Here is a 16,200-nt window from a genome sequence, read left to right as displayed (position 1 = left end):
TTATTTGTTCTAATTTTTAAGTATACCTTTTAGTTACATATTTTGTTGTAAACTGATTATTGTTTATTGTATATATGGGCTAAATAAACTATATTATTATTATTATTAGTTAACGTAAAAATGTAATAATGTAATGTAACTAATGTAACAAATTGAAAATTCGGCTATATAGTCCAGAAATGTATTCGTGGTTGCTAATATTCCCTGTTCCAACATATTTTATTGCATGACAACTAATTTTACTATAAGCAAACATATTGTTATATTTTCAAAAAAATTACAGGAAAGACATGAAAAAATTCAAGTATTTAGTTATAATGCTCGAGAATATGTTCATCTTAAAATTATTAAAATAAAGTAAATACAATGATTACGGTCACGTTTCCTCGAGGCGTGTTGGTGAAACTTTCAATTTTCACGTTCACAATATGTTGATTTAGAAATCGATTCACACGTTAAATTGCGAACATACTCCTGGCAAATATACCCAATCTTGTGATCACACTTGAAATCGTTCCATAAAATTACATTTCGTAAATTAAGAAATCGTTCCATAAAAAAAACTTCTACACATGCTTCATTACCTTGGTGATCGTCTGGTTGTGATTCCGCAAACCTGTCATAAATTAACGGTTGTCCATTAGAAAACCAAACGAATTGATGAGGTTTCGATTTTCTTCTGACTCCTGATGTCCAGTATCCATTAGCAATGCCTTCTGTAATAAACATTCACACAATTTTGTTAACTAAAAAATGTATACATACTTCTTTGATCAGGTACATAATTTAACTCTATTTGTAGACATTTTTGATCTTCAAGCGACTCTATTGTAGCCAATTCCATTCCAACTTGTCGACACAAAATGTTAGCTTCGAACCATAATGTAGGACTATTATTCACAACGTAAACTTTCTCGTCACAATTTCGAGCTAGAACATAATTTACTCTCCAGGAAACCAAATATAAATTACGTCTTTGTACTTACTACAGCAATCTGGATTTGACCAAATTAGATTTATGCAACACAGAAGTGTCAGACTACTGAACCGTTGAAACATATTTCTGGATAACATTCAAATTGGTACTATTTTGTGCTAATAAAATGCAATTTTTTCAGTCTTATCATTATCAACGGATACAGTTATACATTCGACATACAGGGTGTCCCACGACGAAAGACATCGATTGATATTGGAAAAAGTATAAATAGGAGAGTTTTGAAAATTTGGCATGATACTGATGTGGGCCTGCACAAACTAAAATATTTTCAAGATGGTTGCACTTCCGTTTATACCGGAAGTCGATCACAACTTTCTTATTTTAAATAGAACACCCTATATATTATTACATATTTGGATTCCTCACAAAATTCTGACCAACTTTTGTGTACAGCCCTATGCCTATCTCTAGCCGTTTTCGAAATATTTGATGTTTTTCCAAAAAAGTGACAGTTGCAACGCTCAACATATTTTTGTACTCTGTCAAAACCTTAATTCATTTTGCAATGAAACTTTGGGTTATTGTAAATAAAGGATCGTTTTATTAAGCTGAGGGTGCGTAATGACTCATTTGAATACAGGGTCGTCAAAAAAAAATCATAAACTTGCCACTAAAAAAAATGAAAAATCTCGAGTTTTTTTAAATAGAAACCCACATTTTTTATGACGGAATCATTTTGAGCATTAAAAATTACTATACGTTTCAATTTACTTGCCGATACCTAAATCCAACCCATTTCGTTTTATTTGAGAATTAACCTTTTTTTTTATTAGGCTGCATGGTTGGGATTACTGGTACTCTAGTTAGCCATGCTTTTGACACACGGTGATATTAGAGACCTGCCTAGAGGCATGTTAATAACACTAGTTTTGAGTGTTTTGACAACTGCAAATATGCCGTCGCGGTTACGTTATTCAAACCAAGATTACTTAAATCTGTTTATTATTTACGGAGAATGTGATAAAGTTGTGAGTAGAACATGTGAGGTATTTGCCGCTCAACCTTTTTTAAGTGTTGCACTAATTTAAATGAAAAATGGTGAAATTTATGTTTCTTCAGGATCTTCTGAAATGAACTTTTGGATATGCCTGATTCTACGGAAACTTGTCTTATTGATGAAGTTGGATTTGCAACAAAATAGCCCAAAATTGCAATTTCTACATTTGTATTGTTAGGGATTGGTTTTGTGCCGTATTGTTAAAATTTTCAATTATTTGCTTGACAGCTTTTGGTGATGGCTCTGGTTTTTCTGGATAACGAGCGGCAAATACCTAACATGTTCTACTCACAACTTTATCACATTCTCCGTAAATAATAAACAGATTTAAGTAATCTTGGTTGGAATAACGTAACCGCTACGGCAATTTGCAGTTGTCAAAACACTCAAAACTAGTGTTATTAACATGCTCTGCAGGTCTCCAATATCACCGTGTGTCAAAAGCATGGCTAACTAGAGTACCAGCTAATCCCAACCATGCAGCCTAATAAAAAAATGTTTATTCTCAAATAAAACGAAATGGTTTGGATTTAGGTATAGGCAAGTAAATTGAAACGTATAGTAATTTTTAATGCTCAAAATGATTATATTATATAAAAAACTTGAGATTTTTCATTTTTTTTAGTGGCAAGTTCATGATTTTTTTTTGACGACCCTGTATACAAATGAGTCATTACGCACCCTCAGTTTAATAAAACGATCCTTTATTTACAATAACCCAAAGTTTCATTGCAAAATGAATTAAGGTTTTGACAGAGTACAAAAATATGTTGAGCGTTGCAACTGTCACTTTTTTGGAAAAACATCAAATATTTCGAAAACGACTAGAGATAGGCATAGGGAATTGTACACATAAGTTGGTCAGAATTTTGTGAGGAATCCAAATATGTAATAATATATAGGGTGTTCTATTTAAAATAAGAAAGTTGTGATCGACTTCCGGTATAAACGGAAGTGCAACCATCTTGAAAATATTTTAGTTTAATTGGGCATGCCCACATCAGTATCATGCCAAATTTTCAAAACTCTCCTATTTATACTTTTTCCAATATCAATCGATGTCTTTCGTCGTGGGACACCCTGTATATCAGTTATACAATAGACATAAATGATAGTTTAAGTAAGTAAAAAACTTAAATTCTCAAGTGACTTAGGAAATATAGAACACGAGTTGCATACAATGTTTTATCCAACAAGTGGAATAAATCGTTTCTTTTTAACAGATATAATAGTCTAGTAATAATCTACCAACTAATTAATAAGGAACCAACACAAATAATTTACAATATAATTAAAAGTTAATTTTTTTATAAATAAAATATTTATAAAAAAAATTAGTACGAAATTAAAATTCTTAAATGTAGTGAGTATTTTCCAAAATGTATTTACGACTCAGTGTAAATAGTTAATTGCCCATAGTTTTCCGTTACGTAATAATTCTCTTTACGCACAGATGTAAATCGTTTTGCTATTATGAATACGACTATTGGTCGCATTCACACATCGATTAGTAATCACTAAACAGTTGCTTCTGAATGTAAATTTTTTAAGCTGTACTTAAACTTCATTTTGTCCATCAAATTTAAAATCCGATTTTTCAATTGCTAATCAATTTGCTCCTATGAATGCGACCAATGAAACTAGATAGGATTTTTCTGATCAAAGAAGTTTATGAATATGTTCATATAGCAGCTATAAGAACAAATTTTGTCAAATATGCCTTTAAATAATTTTACAAACTAAAATCGAGCAAACCGTTTCCAACCAAACATTTTTTATTCATGTTTATCTGTAGTTGCGGTACGATTCTTCATTACACATGGTACCGCTATTTCCGTTAGCGTCGGAAAACACTATCAAATTATGAAACCAGTGCCAAATTTCTAATCAAAATCTACACAAACAAAAGGAAGAATGACGGCTAAAATGTGCTTCCAAAATTGACCACTAAAGAGCGTATCTCTTATCTTGAAACGCCAATAAGGTTCTATTTTTAGCAACTTGTATAATCAAAACTTTTGTCTGTTGCGAACGCTTAAAAACGAAAAAAGAAATACTTTTTTCACATCATTTTGTTTTTGACACATCTACAGGATGTTTCATTTTCCCCTGGTCCCAAAAAGTTTTAATTCCACCAAAAACAACAAATATCATTATGGTTTAAATTTATTGGAAATAATTGACTATCCTAAAAGATTCTGCCATAAGAATTGAAAGTAACAGTTTGATAAAAAAATAAACCAAAATTACATCTTCTGTGCTGCTAAACAAATTAAGAAACTACGCATTTTTTCAAAAAGCATTTTTTTTCTGTATGAAGTAACCCAGAGAGTAACTAATAGGATTAATACTTACCTAATTAATAAAAAAATAAAATAATAGGTACAAAAATAACATTGATCAGTAAACAAATACAGAGTTGACCTTTAAGTACTCAGTGGCGTCCAGTTTAATTACACTTCTGGGTTATCATGAACATTTTGTTCTCCTTAAATATCCAAGCATCCAATTTAGTAGCAATATCACTTATAGTTAATAATGTATTTCAAAATATTTATTTCTTTCCGGCGATATGGAGATTTACCGACCATAGTGCGCTATCGCAAAGATTATTTTAAGACGAGCAGCAAGAAGGAAAAAATTTGCGATCTGCGTGAATAGTTCTATCAGTTTAAATGGATTATTTCAGCTAAACACTAAACAGTACCAGTGTGGATTTAGTTAGAGAAACATGCTTCAATTACTGTTCAGTAGTCTGGCATTCCTGTGTTGCATTAATGCAATATGGACAACATGGAACAATCCAGATTGTCGTAAGTACTAATATTGTATTTAGTTTCTTGGAGAGTAAATTATGTTCTAGCTCGAAATTGTGACGAGAAAGTTTACGTTGTGAATAACAGTCCTACATTATGGTTCGAAGCTAACATTCTGTGTCGACAAGCTGGAATGGAAATGGCTTCAGTAGAGTCGTACAAAGAGGAAGAAAGTCTAGAAATAGAATTAAATAAACTAACTAATCCAAGAAGTGTGTAAATATAATCTGCTCAATTAACAAAATTTAAGTTATTTTTTTACAGACGGCATTGGTAATGGATACTGGTTATCAGGAGTCAGAAGAAAATCATCACCTGAATTGGTTTGGTTTGTTAATGGAAGACCATTAGTATACAGCAAATTTTCAAAAGGACAACCAGATAACGCAGGAAATAATGAAGGATGTGTAGAAGTTTTTCTAAGCCAACGACATGGAATTTTATGGAACGATTACAATTGCGATCAGAAAATTGGGTATATTTGTCAGACGTTTGTTCGGAATTTCACGTGTGAATCGATTTCCAGATCAACATGTGATGAAAAACTGAAAGTATTTGATATCGATATTCGCCGGCAAGACGTACCTCCTACATGACTTTTTTTATGCATATAAGTACAGTTTTACATAATCTTGTGCCATAAAAAATACAAATCTGACATATTTTAGAAACAGAAATATTTTATTTTCCTTTGTTGCTAACTGGAAAGTCCTTGTATATGATGCATTTGTCGTGAAACACCCTGTATAATCCTATGGTAAAAAAACAGAACTAAATGGCACGTAAAAGAGACCTTACCAAGAATTAGAAAACCAACATAAAACTATCTAAATAAAACTCTATAGCAGAACATTTTTAGTCACACCCTCACAAGAAAATGGCTCTTTCAAAAAACTCTTTATATCGTAAAACGCATTTTTTATTGAATTAATAACTTCACAGTCATAAATGCACTTACAAGTCTCAATGTGCATTCAAATTTCAGTTTGGCTTAAGCTAGATTAAAAATCGTTTAGTGCAATGAACTCAAGCCTAACGTTAAAATAATCATGTAATAATTATACTTACTAACCAGAAAGGGTCATGCTGAAGTCAACTGTCACCAAGTATGAATAATGCTGAGCTTTTCCTTTTCTGAAATACCCATCTAATATACTCCGATAAAGCAAGAAATCAATTTTCTCCAGGATTAGGAAAGTTGGTTTATGGCCAATTTTAAAACTGTGCGTTTTTTACATCTGTGCGTAAAGAGAATTATTACGTAACGGAAAATTATGGGCAATTAACTATCTACACTGAGGTCGTAGGTAAAGCAAAATAATAAACGTAAATACATTTTGGAAAATACTCACTACATTTAAGGATTTTAATTTCGTACCCATTTTTTTTATAAATATTTTTTCATAAACCAACTTTCCTAATCTTGGAGAAAATTGATTTCGTTTCCATTTCTTGCTTTATCGGAGTATATTAGATGGGTATTTTAGAAAAGGAAAAGCTCAGCATTATTCATACTTGGTGACAGTTGACTTCAGCATGACCCTTTCTGGTTAGTAAGTATAATTATTACATAATTATTTTAACGTTAGGCTTGAGGTCAATGCACTAAACAATTTTTAATCTAGCTTAAGCTAAACTGAAATTTGAATGCACTTTGAGACGTTAGTAAGTGCATTTATGACTGTGAAGTTATTAATTCAATGAAAAATGCGTTTTACGAAATAAAGAGTTTTTTGAAAGAGTCATTTCTTTATGAGGGTGTGACTAAAAATGTTCTGCTATAGAGTTTTATTTAGATAGTTTTATGTTGGTTTTCTAATTCTTGGTAAGGTCTCTTTTACGTGCCATTTAGTTCTGTTTTTTTACCATAGGATTATACAGGGTGTTTCACGACAAATGCATCATATACAAGGACTTTCCAGTTAGCAACAAAGGAAAATAAAATATTTCTGTTTCTAAAATATGTCAGATTTGTATTTTTTATGGCACAAGATTATGTAAAACTGTACTTATATGCATAAAAAAAGTCATGCAGGAGGTACGTCCTGCCGACGAATATCGATATCAAATACTTTCAGTTTTTCATCACAACATGATGTTGATCTGGAAATCGATTCACACGTGAAATTCCGAACAAACGTCTGACAAATATACCCAATTTTCTGATCGCAATTGTAATCGTTCCATAAAATTCCATGTCCTTGGCTTAGAAAAACTTCTACACATGCTTCATTACGTCCTGCGTTATCTGGTTGTCCTTTTGAAAATTTGCTGTATACTAATGGTCTTCCATTAACAAACCAAACCAATTCAGGTGATGATTTTCTTCTGACTCCTGATAACCAGTATCCCTTACCAATACCGTCTGTAAAAAAAATAACTTAAATTTTGTTAATTGAGCAGCGATTATATTTACACACTTCGTGGATTAGTTAGTTTATTTAATTCTATTTCTAGACTTTCTTCCTCTTTGTACGACTCTACTGAAGCCATTTCCATTCCAGCTTGTCGACACAAAATGTTAGCTTCGAACCATAATGTAGGACTGTTATTCACAACGTAAACTTTCTCGTCACAATTTCGAGCTAGAACATAATTTACTCTCCAGGAAACTAAATACAATATTAGTACTTACGACAATCTGCATTTGTCCATATTGCATTAATGCAACACAGGAATGTCAGACTACTGAACAGTAGTTGAAGCATGTTTCTCTAACTAAATCCGCACTGGTACTGTTACTGTTTTGTTGAAACAATGCATTTAAACTGATGAACTATTCACGCAAATCGATCGAGTTTTTTGCTTCTTGTCGGTCGTCTTAAATTAATCTTCAATTGTGACAGCGCACTATAATAATAACACAAAGTATTAATTATAAGTATTAATTTTTTTGCTACAAAATTGGATATCAAAGGGGAACAAACTGTTCATGATAACCCAAGTGTCAGTATACGCCTTTGGGTAATTAAAGGTCAGCTCTGTATATTTTTGCAGATAAATGTTATTTTTATAAGAATTATTATTTTTTTTTTTAAATAAGAATTAATCTTATTAGTTACTCTCTGGGTTTCTCCATACAGAACAAAAACGCTCTTTGAAAAAATGCGTAGTTTCTTAATTTGTTTAGCAACACAGAAGATGTAACTTTGGTTCATTTTTTCATCAAACTATTACTCTCAATTCTTATGGCAGAATATTTGAGGATAGTGGTTTATTTCCAGTAAATTTGAACCATAATTGATATTTGTTATTTTTGGTGGAAATATACTTCACCATACCACACCAAAACCTAAACCACATTACGTAGAGAAATTCAACTTCGAATCTCTGGAAGACGGAAGCGTGAAACAATTGTACGAAAGTAGGCTGTCACAGAAGATAACACAAAATCCAATCAACAGAGAAGACACTGTAGACGAACAACGGAGACCCCTAAAACATAATACCCTTAACGCAGCCAACGAAGCTGTAGGCAAACAACAGGTATATGTCAACAGAACAAATAAAACATCATTGTTTACACCGGAAATAAAGGAACTATCAGAACACAAGAAGACACACATAAAGTATTTACGCAACAGAAACCAAGAAAACTGGAATCTATATAAAACAGAACGAAACAGAGTAAATGCTAGAATCAGAGAGATAAAAGATTACTGGGAAAGATTCACCAAAAAGTTGGAGAGAGATATGTACGAAAGGCAGAGAAAGATATGGGGAATGCTAAGAAGGAACAAATTAGAAATCAAGGATACTATGCAGACCAATAAAATCAGAATGAAAGTTATATTTCGAAAACCTAAATAAAGAAAATGAGGGAGTTGAAGAACTACTAATAGAAGAAGACCAAGAGGAAAATGAGATAGAATTGACAGGCAGTACGATACAACACATATTGAAACATCTTAAAAATCGAAAAAGCTCCGGACCCGATGAGATGAACAAATGAAATGTTAAAATATGGGGGAGACAACCTACAAAAAGAAATATTAACTCTATTCAGAAACATCATAATGGAACAAAAAGTATCAAATGAATGGAAAAGCAGCATAACGATACCTATATTTAAAAAGGGTCAGAAAACAATCCCTTACAATTATCATCATCCTCAAAACCTTCACTAGCTAGAGCTGAGATAACAAGTTATAGAATTCAACAGAATGAAGTCAGAGAACAAACTATAAAGGCGTCTCCAATATCAGTAGGGGTACTATGTAACTTGATAGAGATAGAAACAGCGATTTAAACAAGGCAGTCTTATAGTAGGACATGCAAGTCAAAATGAGATGAAGAAAGAAATTTCCTTTCTATTTCCTTACATAGTTCCAGTGCAGGATGCCTAAGAATTCTGTGGAAAAACAAATACCTCAACATAAACAGTAAAATAAGAGTATATAAATCGACAATCAGACCTGTCATAACGTATGCAGCCGAAACAAGACCAGACACATCGAAAACATTACAAATGACGCGAACGGTTGAAATGAAAATAATAAGAAGTATACACGAAAAAACACTACACGACAGAATCAGAAACGAAGACAACGGAGCGAGATACAGGACATAGGAAGGTGGGTAAGACAGAGAAGAAAATACTGGAATAAACAGGATAATCGTAAACAGAAATAAAACCAACAACAATAATAGAGAAGAACTGCTTAAAAAACTTAAGAAACAATTTATTGAAGACTTCAACATTGACACCACGGCGGTATTTTTTGGCAACCACATGTATATTTTGATGTTTGATTTGTCACTACCTAACAGGATTTCCCCAACCGAACCCTTTGAACAACTTAGACAAACAATCACAAATGCAGAACGTTCAACTTAAAAATGATTTACGCCAACATCAACGGACTAAACCATAAAAAACATCTTATCTATAACTACATTGAACAAAACGATACTGACTGTTGTATGTTTGTAGAAACGAAGACTAAAATTGGACAGACACCAACGTACAGAGACTGGCAGTTTATCTGCAGACATGGTAACACACTTAATAACGCTAGAGGAGGGGCCACAGTGTTGCTAAAACCGAAAATAAAACTGGGAAAGGCAAACCCTCCCTCTCTAAACAACCCACTAAACGACTGCCTTCACTTTACAATACCTTACCTGGACGACAAAATCCACATATTCCTCGTATATATCCATCCTCACTCAGACATTGAACAAAACATTCTGACTAAAGCATGCCTCTACAAGTATGCTATAATAATTGGAGACTTTAACGTAAACAGAAACAAAAAAGTACAGCTGGCCAGATTCCTAAACAACTCAGACTTTATACAAAAACAAACACCGCCGACATTTTTAATGCCAGAAAACCAGGACTCGACACCAGACATATTACTACATACGGCAAACCTGACAAATATTATAAACAACGTTGATTTGACAAACGAACTGGGTTCCGATCATCTGGCTATTAAGTTTGACATTGACATCCATCAAACACAACCTATAAAAAATACGAAAGAAAACACACAAAAATTTGATTTAAACAGGACAGACATAGAAAAAGTACAACGACAAATACATGACTACATTCAATCACAAAAGATAAAGCCTTCTATACAAAACTTACAAGAACAACTGACATTGGCAATAGAAAAATTTTCTCCACGAGTCAAGAATACTTTTTACCAACACACTTTGCCAAAATTTATCCTGAGACTAATCAAACGCAAAAGGGAACTATACAGACTATACACTCGCACTCAAGACAATGATTTAAAAAGAATACTTAACGAACTCAACAGAAACGTCAAGACTTTAGTAGAGCAATACAAACAAGACAAATGGCTTGAGGCGTGCCAGGAAATCGAACTTGACAACGGGAAAACATACTGGCAAAAAATAAAAAAACTCTCACGTTACAAAAAAAATAACCCAGTTGGCATAATTAACGAAAATGGTTCAGAACAAAACACAGACCAAGACAAAGCTAACGCTTTTGCTAGACACTTCGAAAAGGCTTTCCAAATCTCCACCAATCCTAACTTTGACCATCAGAACTGGACCCTAATAAACGAATGGTACGACAATTACTTTGACGACCAAACTAACAACAGATTTCCACTAATTTCAGACAATGAATATGATGAAGCACTAACGCACCTTAAGAACACCGCACCTGGCAAGGACAAAATAAAAAGCAAACTACTAAAAAGCTTAACTCCTGAAACCCACAAACTCATACTAGACTCACTTAACGACTGCATTAAATCCAACACAATTCCGGATACATGGAAAACTGGTATAATAATACCCATTCCAAAACCTGGACTTGACAACACACAAACACAAAATTACAGACCCATCACACTACTTCCAGTACTTAGTAAACTGCTTGAACTTATTATTAAAAACAGACTTCAAGAGCAGATCGGACAACATATACCACCATACCAGTTTGGTTTTAAACCAAAGCACTCGACTATACACCCACTTTTCATCTTAACCAACAACATACAAACAACACACCTCAATAACAATAAAACAGCATGTCTATTCATGGACATAAACAAAGCTTTCGACAGTGTTTGGCATAAGGGGCTACTCTACAAACTACATAGACTTAACACACCAAAATACTTACTTTACACTATCAGAAACTTACTGGAAAACAGACAACTGCACGTTCGAATAGACAACAAACTCTCCTTTTCCTTCAGCCCTGAGCAGGGACTACCGCAAGGCTCACCTCTTTCACCTTTACTATATAATCTGTACTGCCATGACATATACAACCATAACAAACAAGACAAAAATCATATTGACGAAACAGCATACATATTACAATACGCAGACGACACTGCACTTATTGTTCACGACAAAACTACAACAAAAGCAGTTTCAAAACTACAATCACTTACTGACGACACCATGACATGGTTCTACAGATGGAGACTAACGCCTAACGCAACTAAAAACCAGCTTTTATTACTGAACCATCAAATAAAAAACGACTCACCAAACATAACCGCAGACGGACACACAACTGATCCCAAACAAGACGTTAAATACTTAGGGATAACACTGGACCAAAAACTAAAATTCACAAAACACCTTAAAAATGTCCGGACTGAAATCATTAAAAGAACAAAACACTTTAGGTCACTAACATACAAAAACAAATGCATTAGTACAAAAACGGCAACTCAAATATAGATGGATATCTGTAGACCGGTCCTGGACTACGGACACTTACTTAGAGCAAACGCTACGGACAAGACTAAAAAATATACACAAATTACTGAACAGATTGCTCTAAGACTAATAACAAAAATACGACATCCTGCAAACCCACTACACAACCCATCCAACCAACTTCTCTACGAACGTACGAACATGACTAAAATAACTGACAGACTCATACAACTACAAACCAAGTGGAAAAATAACCCAAACAACTTGACAATTGTAAATCCACTATGCATAACCAGACAGACTAGACAATCCCGTTATCTTTTCCCCGCTCTCACCCTGTTAGAACATTTTAATTAGAACTTTTTTTTTTCTCAATGTATAATTTGTATATATTAATTAGAAATAAGATTACCTGTACATATTAAAAAAACATGTATACATAGGCAGAAAGACCGTAATGGTCGATAGCCGTTTTTTCTTGGAAATAAAGATTGTTTATATATATATATATATCGTAAACAGAATGGAAGACTTGTAAAAATCGCAAAAACAAATAATCCTGTTGGAAATCGAACCCAAGGCAGACCTCCAAAACGCTGGAAAGAGTGCTGGACATCAACGTCCGAAGAGACATAATAGGACAAAACAGGCATTAGCCTACCTATATGTACACCCGTTTTAGAAAGAAAGAAGAAAAAGAAGAAGGTGGACATGTGGAAGGTGTGACAGACCAACAAATTGCAATGGAGAAATCAATAAAAAAAACTTTTAAGTTTGTTGAAAAACATGGCGTCCATATTAGTTACCTTTTGCAACGTATTAGAGCCTACACCTTGATTGAAACCACCATGACTTCAAAAAGCATTGTGAACAGTAGAGTTTATGGGCAAGGTATGCAATGATCAATTGCATTAATTTATAACTCGACCTCTTACTTTCCTGATCCATTGTCTCTGTATTTGCACTCAATCAATGTTTCCTTGCAAAATCAATGGGAGTCCACCATCCAAAATATTAATAAACAAATTTTCATAACCGTCGAACCATTTTGAATTTAAAAGTTAGTTAGAAAAAAGGTCCATTTTGTCTTCGCTGTTTTTTTAGGCTTCTGAATTAAATTCATTAAATTTAGAATATTTTAACTTGCAAAATTACATACAGATTAATCTTTTAACGAGTTGTAAATATTATGTAAAATGGTAGGATTTCTAAACACCACTGTGTCGTGCATCACTTAGCACTTTAATATCATCAGTGCTTTATTTCTTTGCTATTTGCGTTTATGTAAAACGTCTCGACGCAAAGCCGATGAAACCATTAAAATTAAATAAAAATCCTTCAACAAACGTATATTTTTACATCTTAACTGAAATTAACACCCGGATATGAATCTTCTTAATAATTTATCCTTTTGCAGACTACCGTAATCAAATCAACCTGGCCTCGGCCTTCCTCGAAGGCTCAGCGATATACGGGAACACTTACCAAAGTGTGGAAGCCCTCAGGACCTACGATGCCGGTCTCATTAACATTTCTGCATGCAGTTCATGTCGATCGAATGCTTTATATTCAGCCATATTGAAGGAACACAACAGGGCTGCTGTTATTCTGGCCCATCTCAATCGACATTGGACTGATGATGTACTCTTCTATGAGAGTAAAAGGATTGTCAGTGCGGAAATTCAACATATAACGTATAATGAGTTTTTGCCTACTTTACTTGGACAAGTAAGTTACTACATTAGTATAAATAGTGATATGTTAATTCATTATTCAACACTTAAAACAAACTTTCTTTAGATACACAGTAACTTTGTCATTCTGATAAATTGACAGATTCTTAAGATATAATCTGATTCTTATGATACTTAGCTTTATTTCCTTATATCATAACAATGTTCTTTTTCATTATACAGGGTGGACCATAAGTAATGGGACATAGAGCTACAGCATATTCCTGACATCAAAATAATACGATTTAGCTGAATTGTCCTATACCGAAAGTTAATATTAAGAAAGATACAGGGTGTGAAAGTTGAAATTTTATTTTAGCTTTTTTGTCATATCTTCACGGTCTTTTGATATAAATTATTGAAAGTTGGTATAAAGGGGTTTTGGCAGGCGTAAAATACGATGCTTTCATTTGTTTTGTAGTAGCTGATAGGGGGCGCTAGCGGTAACCATCTCCGTCCCTTCAAGAGGTTCAAACTTTTTTTTACGGAACTGAAACGGCCATATGACTTATAATGATTCTAAGATGTTTTCTACGTAAAAAAGGTATACTTGTTGTAAGTCTTAAAAGTCGACCGTTTTCGAGTTATTTAATCTTTTATTATTGCATGCATTTACATGTACAGCAGATTTTAATTACTATTTTTTTTTTAATTCTAAGTAGGATTTGATACAAAAACAAAAAGGGCGTTCATAACAACTAGCTTTATTTTAAAGTTTACAAACATTTTTTAAACGGTCAAATTTACATACAGAAACTGTTATGTGTGTAACTTAAGGGTATACAGCACATATCGTATTAACATACGACAATGCATACAATAATAAAACATTAAATAACTCGAAAACAGTCAACTTTTAAGACTTACAACAAGTATACCTTTTTTACATAGAAAACATCTTAGAATCATGTTTTGAGAGCATATGGTCGTTTCAGTTCCGTAAAAAGAGTCTCTTGAAGGAACGGATATGGTTGCAGCTAGCGCCCCCTATCAGCTACTACAAAACAAATGAAAGCATCGTATTTAACGCCTGCCAAAACCCCTTTATACCAACTTTCAGTAATTTATATCAAACGACCGTGAAGATATGATAAAAAAACAAAAATAAAATTTCAACTTTCACACCCTGTATCTTTCTTAATATTAATTTTCGGTATAGAACAATTTCGCTAAATCGTATTATTTTGATGTCAGGAATATGCTGTAGCTCTATGTCCCATTACTTATGGTCCACCCTGTATAGCGATCACTCAATTATTACCAGATATGAAAGCCAAGGAATGATTCCGGTTAAGACCAGTTGATCTACCTTGGCTTCGCTTTTGGTATCTGACACATGTCAAATGCTTTCTCAAAGTCCTTTTTCTGTCTATTTTACCCTAAAATCCATCCCATCTTTGTTCCATCCACGTTCGTTTTCTATTTGGCGTACCATTTCTTGAATGCTGCGTCTTCCTCCTGCAGGTATAAGCTTAGGATCTTGCCCCTACTGCTTCTGGTCAAAATAATTGTAATATCGCTGACGTATAATCCTTGAATCCGAGAAAAACGCAATGCATACAATACTTCTCTTTACTAAGTTTCTGTTTCCAATTCTTCATCATTTGTTGTTGTTTCAGTATTCTGTATCTAGCACACAAAATTATGAGTAAAACAATGGTGGAGTGTTTAATTCATTATTGTTATTTATATTTATTCCAGGAGGCTATAACTAACTCAGAGTTGGCACTCCAAAGTCATGGAAGATACGCCAAATACTCCAGTTCCAAGAAAGCTGGAGTGTACAATGAAGTGGCAATGGGCGCTCTACCAGCCCTAATTTCCATGTTACCCAGTCAGCTGGTATGTACCCCCACACCTTAGAATATAAAACAATTTTTATTACTTCATTAAACCGCTTACAGTTAAACAAAACCGCTGAATCTTTTGCCGAAATGGTGGATATTTTAATCAGCCTACCAGCACAATCACCCAGCATGCACATGATGGTCCCATTACGCTCTGATTGGGACACTGCCGCACTTTTCTTGCATATGGGTAGAGATCACGGCATTCCTGGCTACACTAGTTGGATCGAATACTGCAGCAATTCAACTTACACCAAACGACCTACTTTTGATGATTTAAAAGATCTGATGAAGCCGGAATATGTCAAGACTCTGAAGTATCTTTACAGTAATCCAGATGACGTGGATTTGTTGGTCGGAGGACTATTAGAAAGACCCATTCCTGGATCGCTAGTAGGACCAACACTGAATTGTCTGTTGACCAAACAATTTGTCTTACTGAAGGAGTCTGATCGGTTTTGGTACGAAAATGATTTACCTCCAAGTTCCTTGACTAGTGAACAAATCAGGGAGATAAAGAAGGTTACACTAGCAGGTATGATATTTTGTTGGAGATATGGTTAGTTAAGATTCAGTTAACTGATGTACCTCTTTGTCTTTATTGGTCTTTTAAATCTACTTTGTAAGGACCTTGAGGATCTATATT

The 16,200-nt window shown here is 33.7% G+C and overlaps 4 protein-coding genes across 5 annotated transcripts in view; 2 read left to right on the top strand and 2 right to left on the bottom strand.

Annotated features, from left to right (window-relative positions):
• LOC145731847 (peroxidasin-like) overlaps nucleotides 1–16,200 on the top strand; it is a 54,417-nt gene that overhangs the window by 30,172 nt on the left and 8,045 nt on the right. The window contains exons 1-4 of one of the 2 annotated variants that reach the window (XM_081983928.1): nucleotides 12,625–12,865; nucleotides 13,392–13,702; nucleotides 15,409–15,549; nucleotides 15,612–16,089. In XM_081983928.1, the coding sequence (XP_081840054.1) occupies nucleotides 12,640–12,865; nucleotides 13,392–13,702; nucleotides 15,409–15,549; nucleotides 15,612–16,089 (1,156 nt within the window). In that variant the 5' untranslated portion in view covers nucleotides 12,625–12,639. Of the gene's footprint in view, nucleotides 1–12,624; nucleotides 12,866–13,391; nucleotides 13,703–15,408; nucleotides 15,550–15,611; nucleotides 16,090–16,200 lie in introns of those variants that run through there. The other variant, XM_081983871.1, reaches the window with a different exon arrangement.
• On the bottom strand, nucleotides 238–1,063 carry LOC145732128 (salivary C-type lectin 2-like). The gene is made up of 3 exons (XM_081984247.1): nucleotides 987–1,063; nucleotides 766–930; nucleotides 238–716 (listed from the first exon to the last, which is right to left on the bottom strand). Exons 1-3 carry the CDS (start codon nucleotides 1,057–1,059, stop codon nucleotides 409–411), a joined length of 546 nt encoding a protein of 181 aa, XP_081840373.1. The 5' UTR covers nucleotides 1,060–1,063; the 3' UTR covers nucleotides 238–408.
• On the top strand, nucleotides 4,667–5,490 carry LOC145731975 (C-type lectin Cal-like). Its single transcript, XM_081984017.1, has 3 exons — nucleotides 4,667–4,810; nucleotides 4,861–5,025; nucleotides 5,078–5,490. The coding sequence occupies exons 1-3, from the start codon at nucleotides 4,729–4,731 to the stop codon at nucleotides 5,407–5,409; spliced, it is 579 nt and encodes a 192-aa protein (XP_081840143.1). The 5' UTR covers nucleotides 4,667–4,728; the 3' UTR covers nucleotides 5,410–5,490.
• Nucleotides 6,760–7,695, bottom strand: LOC145732064 (C-type Lectin CRL-like). Its single transcript, XM_081984120.1, has 3 exons — nucleotides 7,449–7,695; nucleotides 7,234–7,398; nucleotides 6,760–7,178 (listed from the first exon to the last, which is right to left on the bottom strand). Exons 1-3 carry the CDS (start codon nucleotides 7,519–7,521, stop codon nucleotides 6,841–6,843), a joined length of 576 nt encoding a protein of 191 aa, XP_081840246.1. The 5' UTR covers nucleotides 7,522–7,695; the 3' UTR covers nucleotides 6,760–6,840.

Source organism: Ips typographus, linkage group LG1, assembly GCF_016097725.1.
Source record: "Ips typographus isolate SLU linkage group LG1, UJ_Ityp_2.0, whole genome shotgun sequence".
Lineage (NCBI taxonomy): Eukaryota > Metazoa > Arthropoda > Insecta > Coleoptera > Curculionidae > Ips > Ips typographus.
This window is presented reverse-complemented; position numbering and strand designations above follow the sequence as displayed.

Coding starts and splice junctions, on each gene's coding strand:
- LOC145732128 (XM_081984247.1), bottom strand. CDS start 1,059: ATGTTTCAACGGTTCAGTAGTCTGACACTTCTGTGTTGCATAAATCTA. Junction 931..986: donor GTCAAATCCAGATTGCTGTA/GTAAGTACAAAG, acceptor ATTATGTTCTAG/CTCGAAATTGTGACGAGAAA. Junction 717..765: donor TTATGTACCTGATCAAAGAA/GTATGTATACAT, acceptor TGTTTATTACAG/AAGGCATTGCTAATGGATAC.
- LOC145731975 (XM_081984017.1), top strand. CDS start 4,729: ATGCTTCAATTACTGTTCAGTAGTCTGGCATTCCTGTGTTGCATTAAT. Junction 4,811..4,860: donor ATGGAACAATCCAGATTGTC/GTAAGTACTAAT, acceptor ATTATGTTCTAG/CTCGAAATTGTGACGAGAAA. Junction 5,026..5,077: donor TAAACTAACTAATCCAAGAA/GTGTGTAAATAT, acceptor ATTTTTTTACAG/ACGGCATTGGTAATGGATAC.
- LOC145732064 (XM_081984120.1), bottom strand. CDS start 7,521: ATGCTTCAACTACTGTTCAGTAGTCTGACATTCCTGTGTTGCATTAAT. Junction 7,399..7,448: donor ATGGACAAATGCAGATTGTC/GTAAGTACTAAT, acceptor ATTATGTTCTAG/CTCGAAATTGTGACGAGAAA. Junction 7,179..7,233: donor TAAACTAACTAATCCACGAA/GTGTGTAAATAT, acceptor TTTTTTTTACAG/ACGGTATTGGTAAGGGATAC.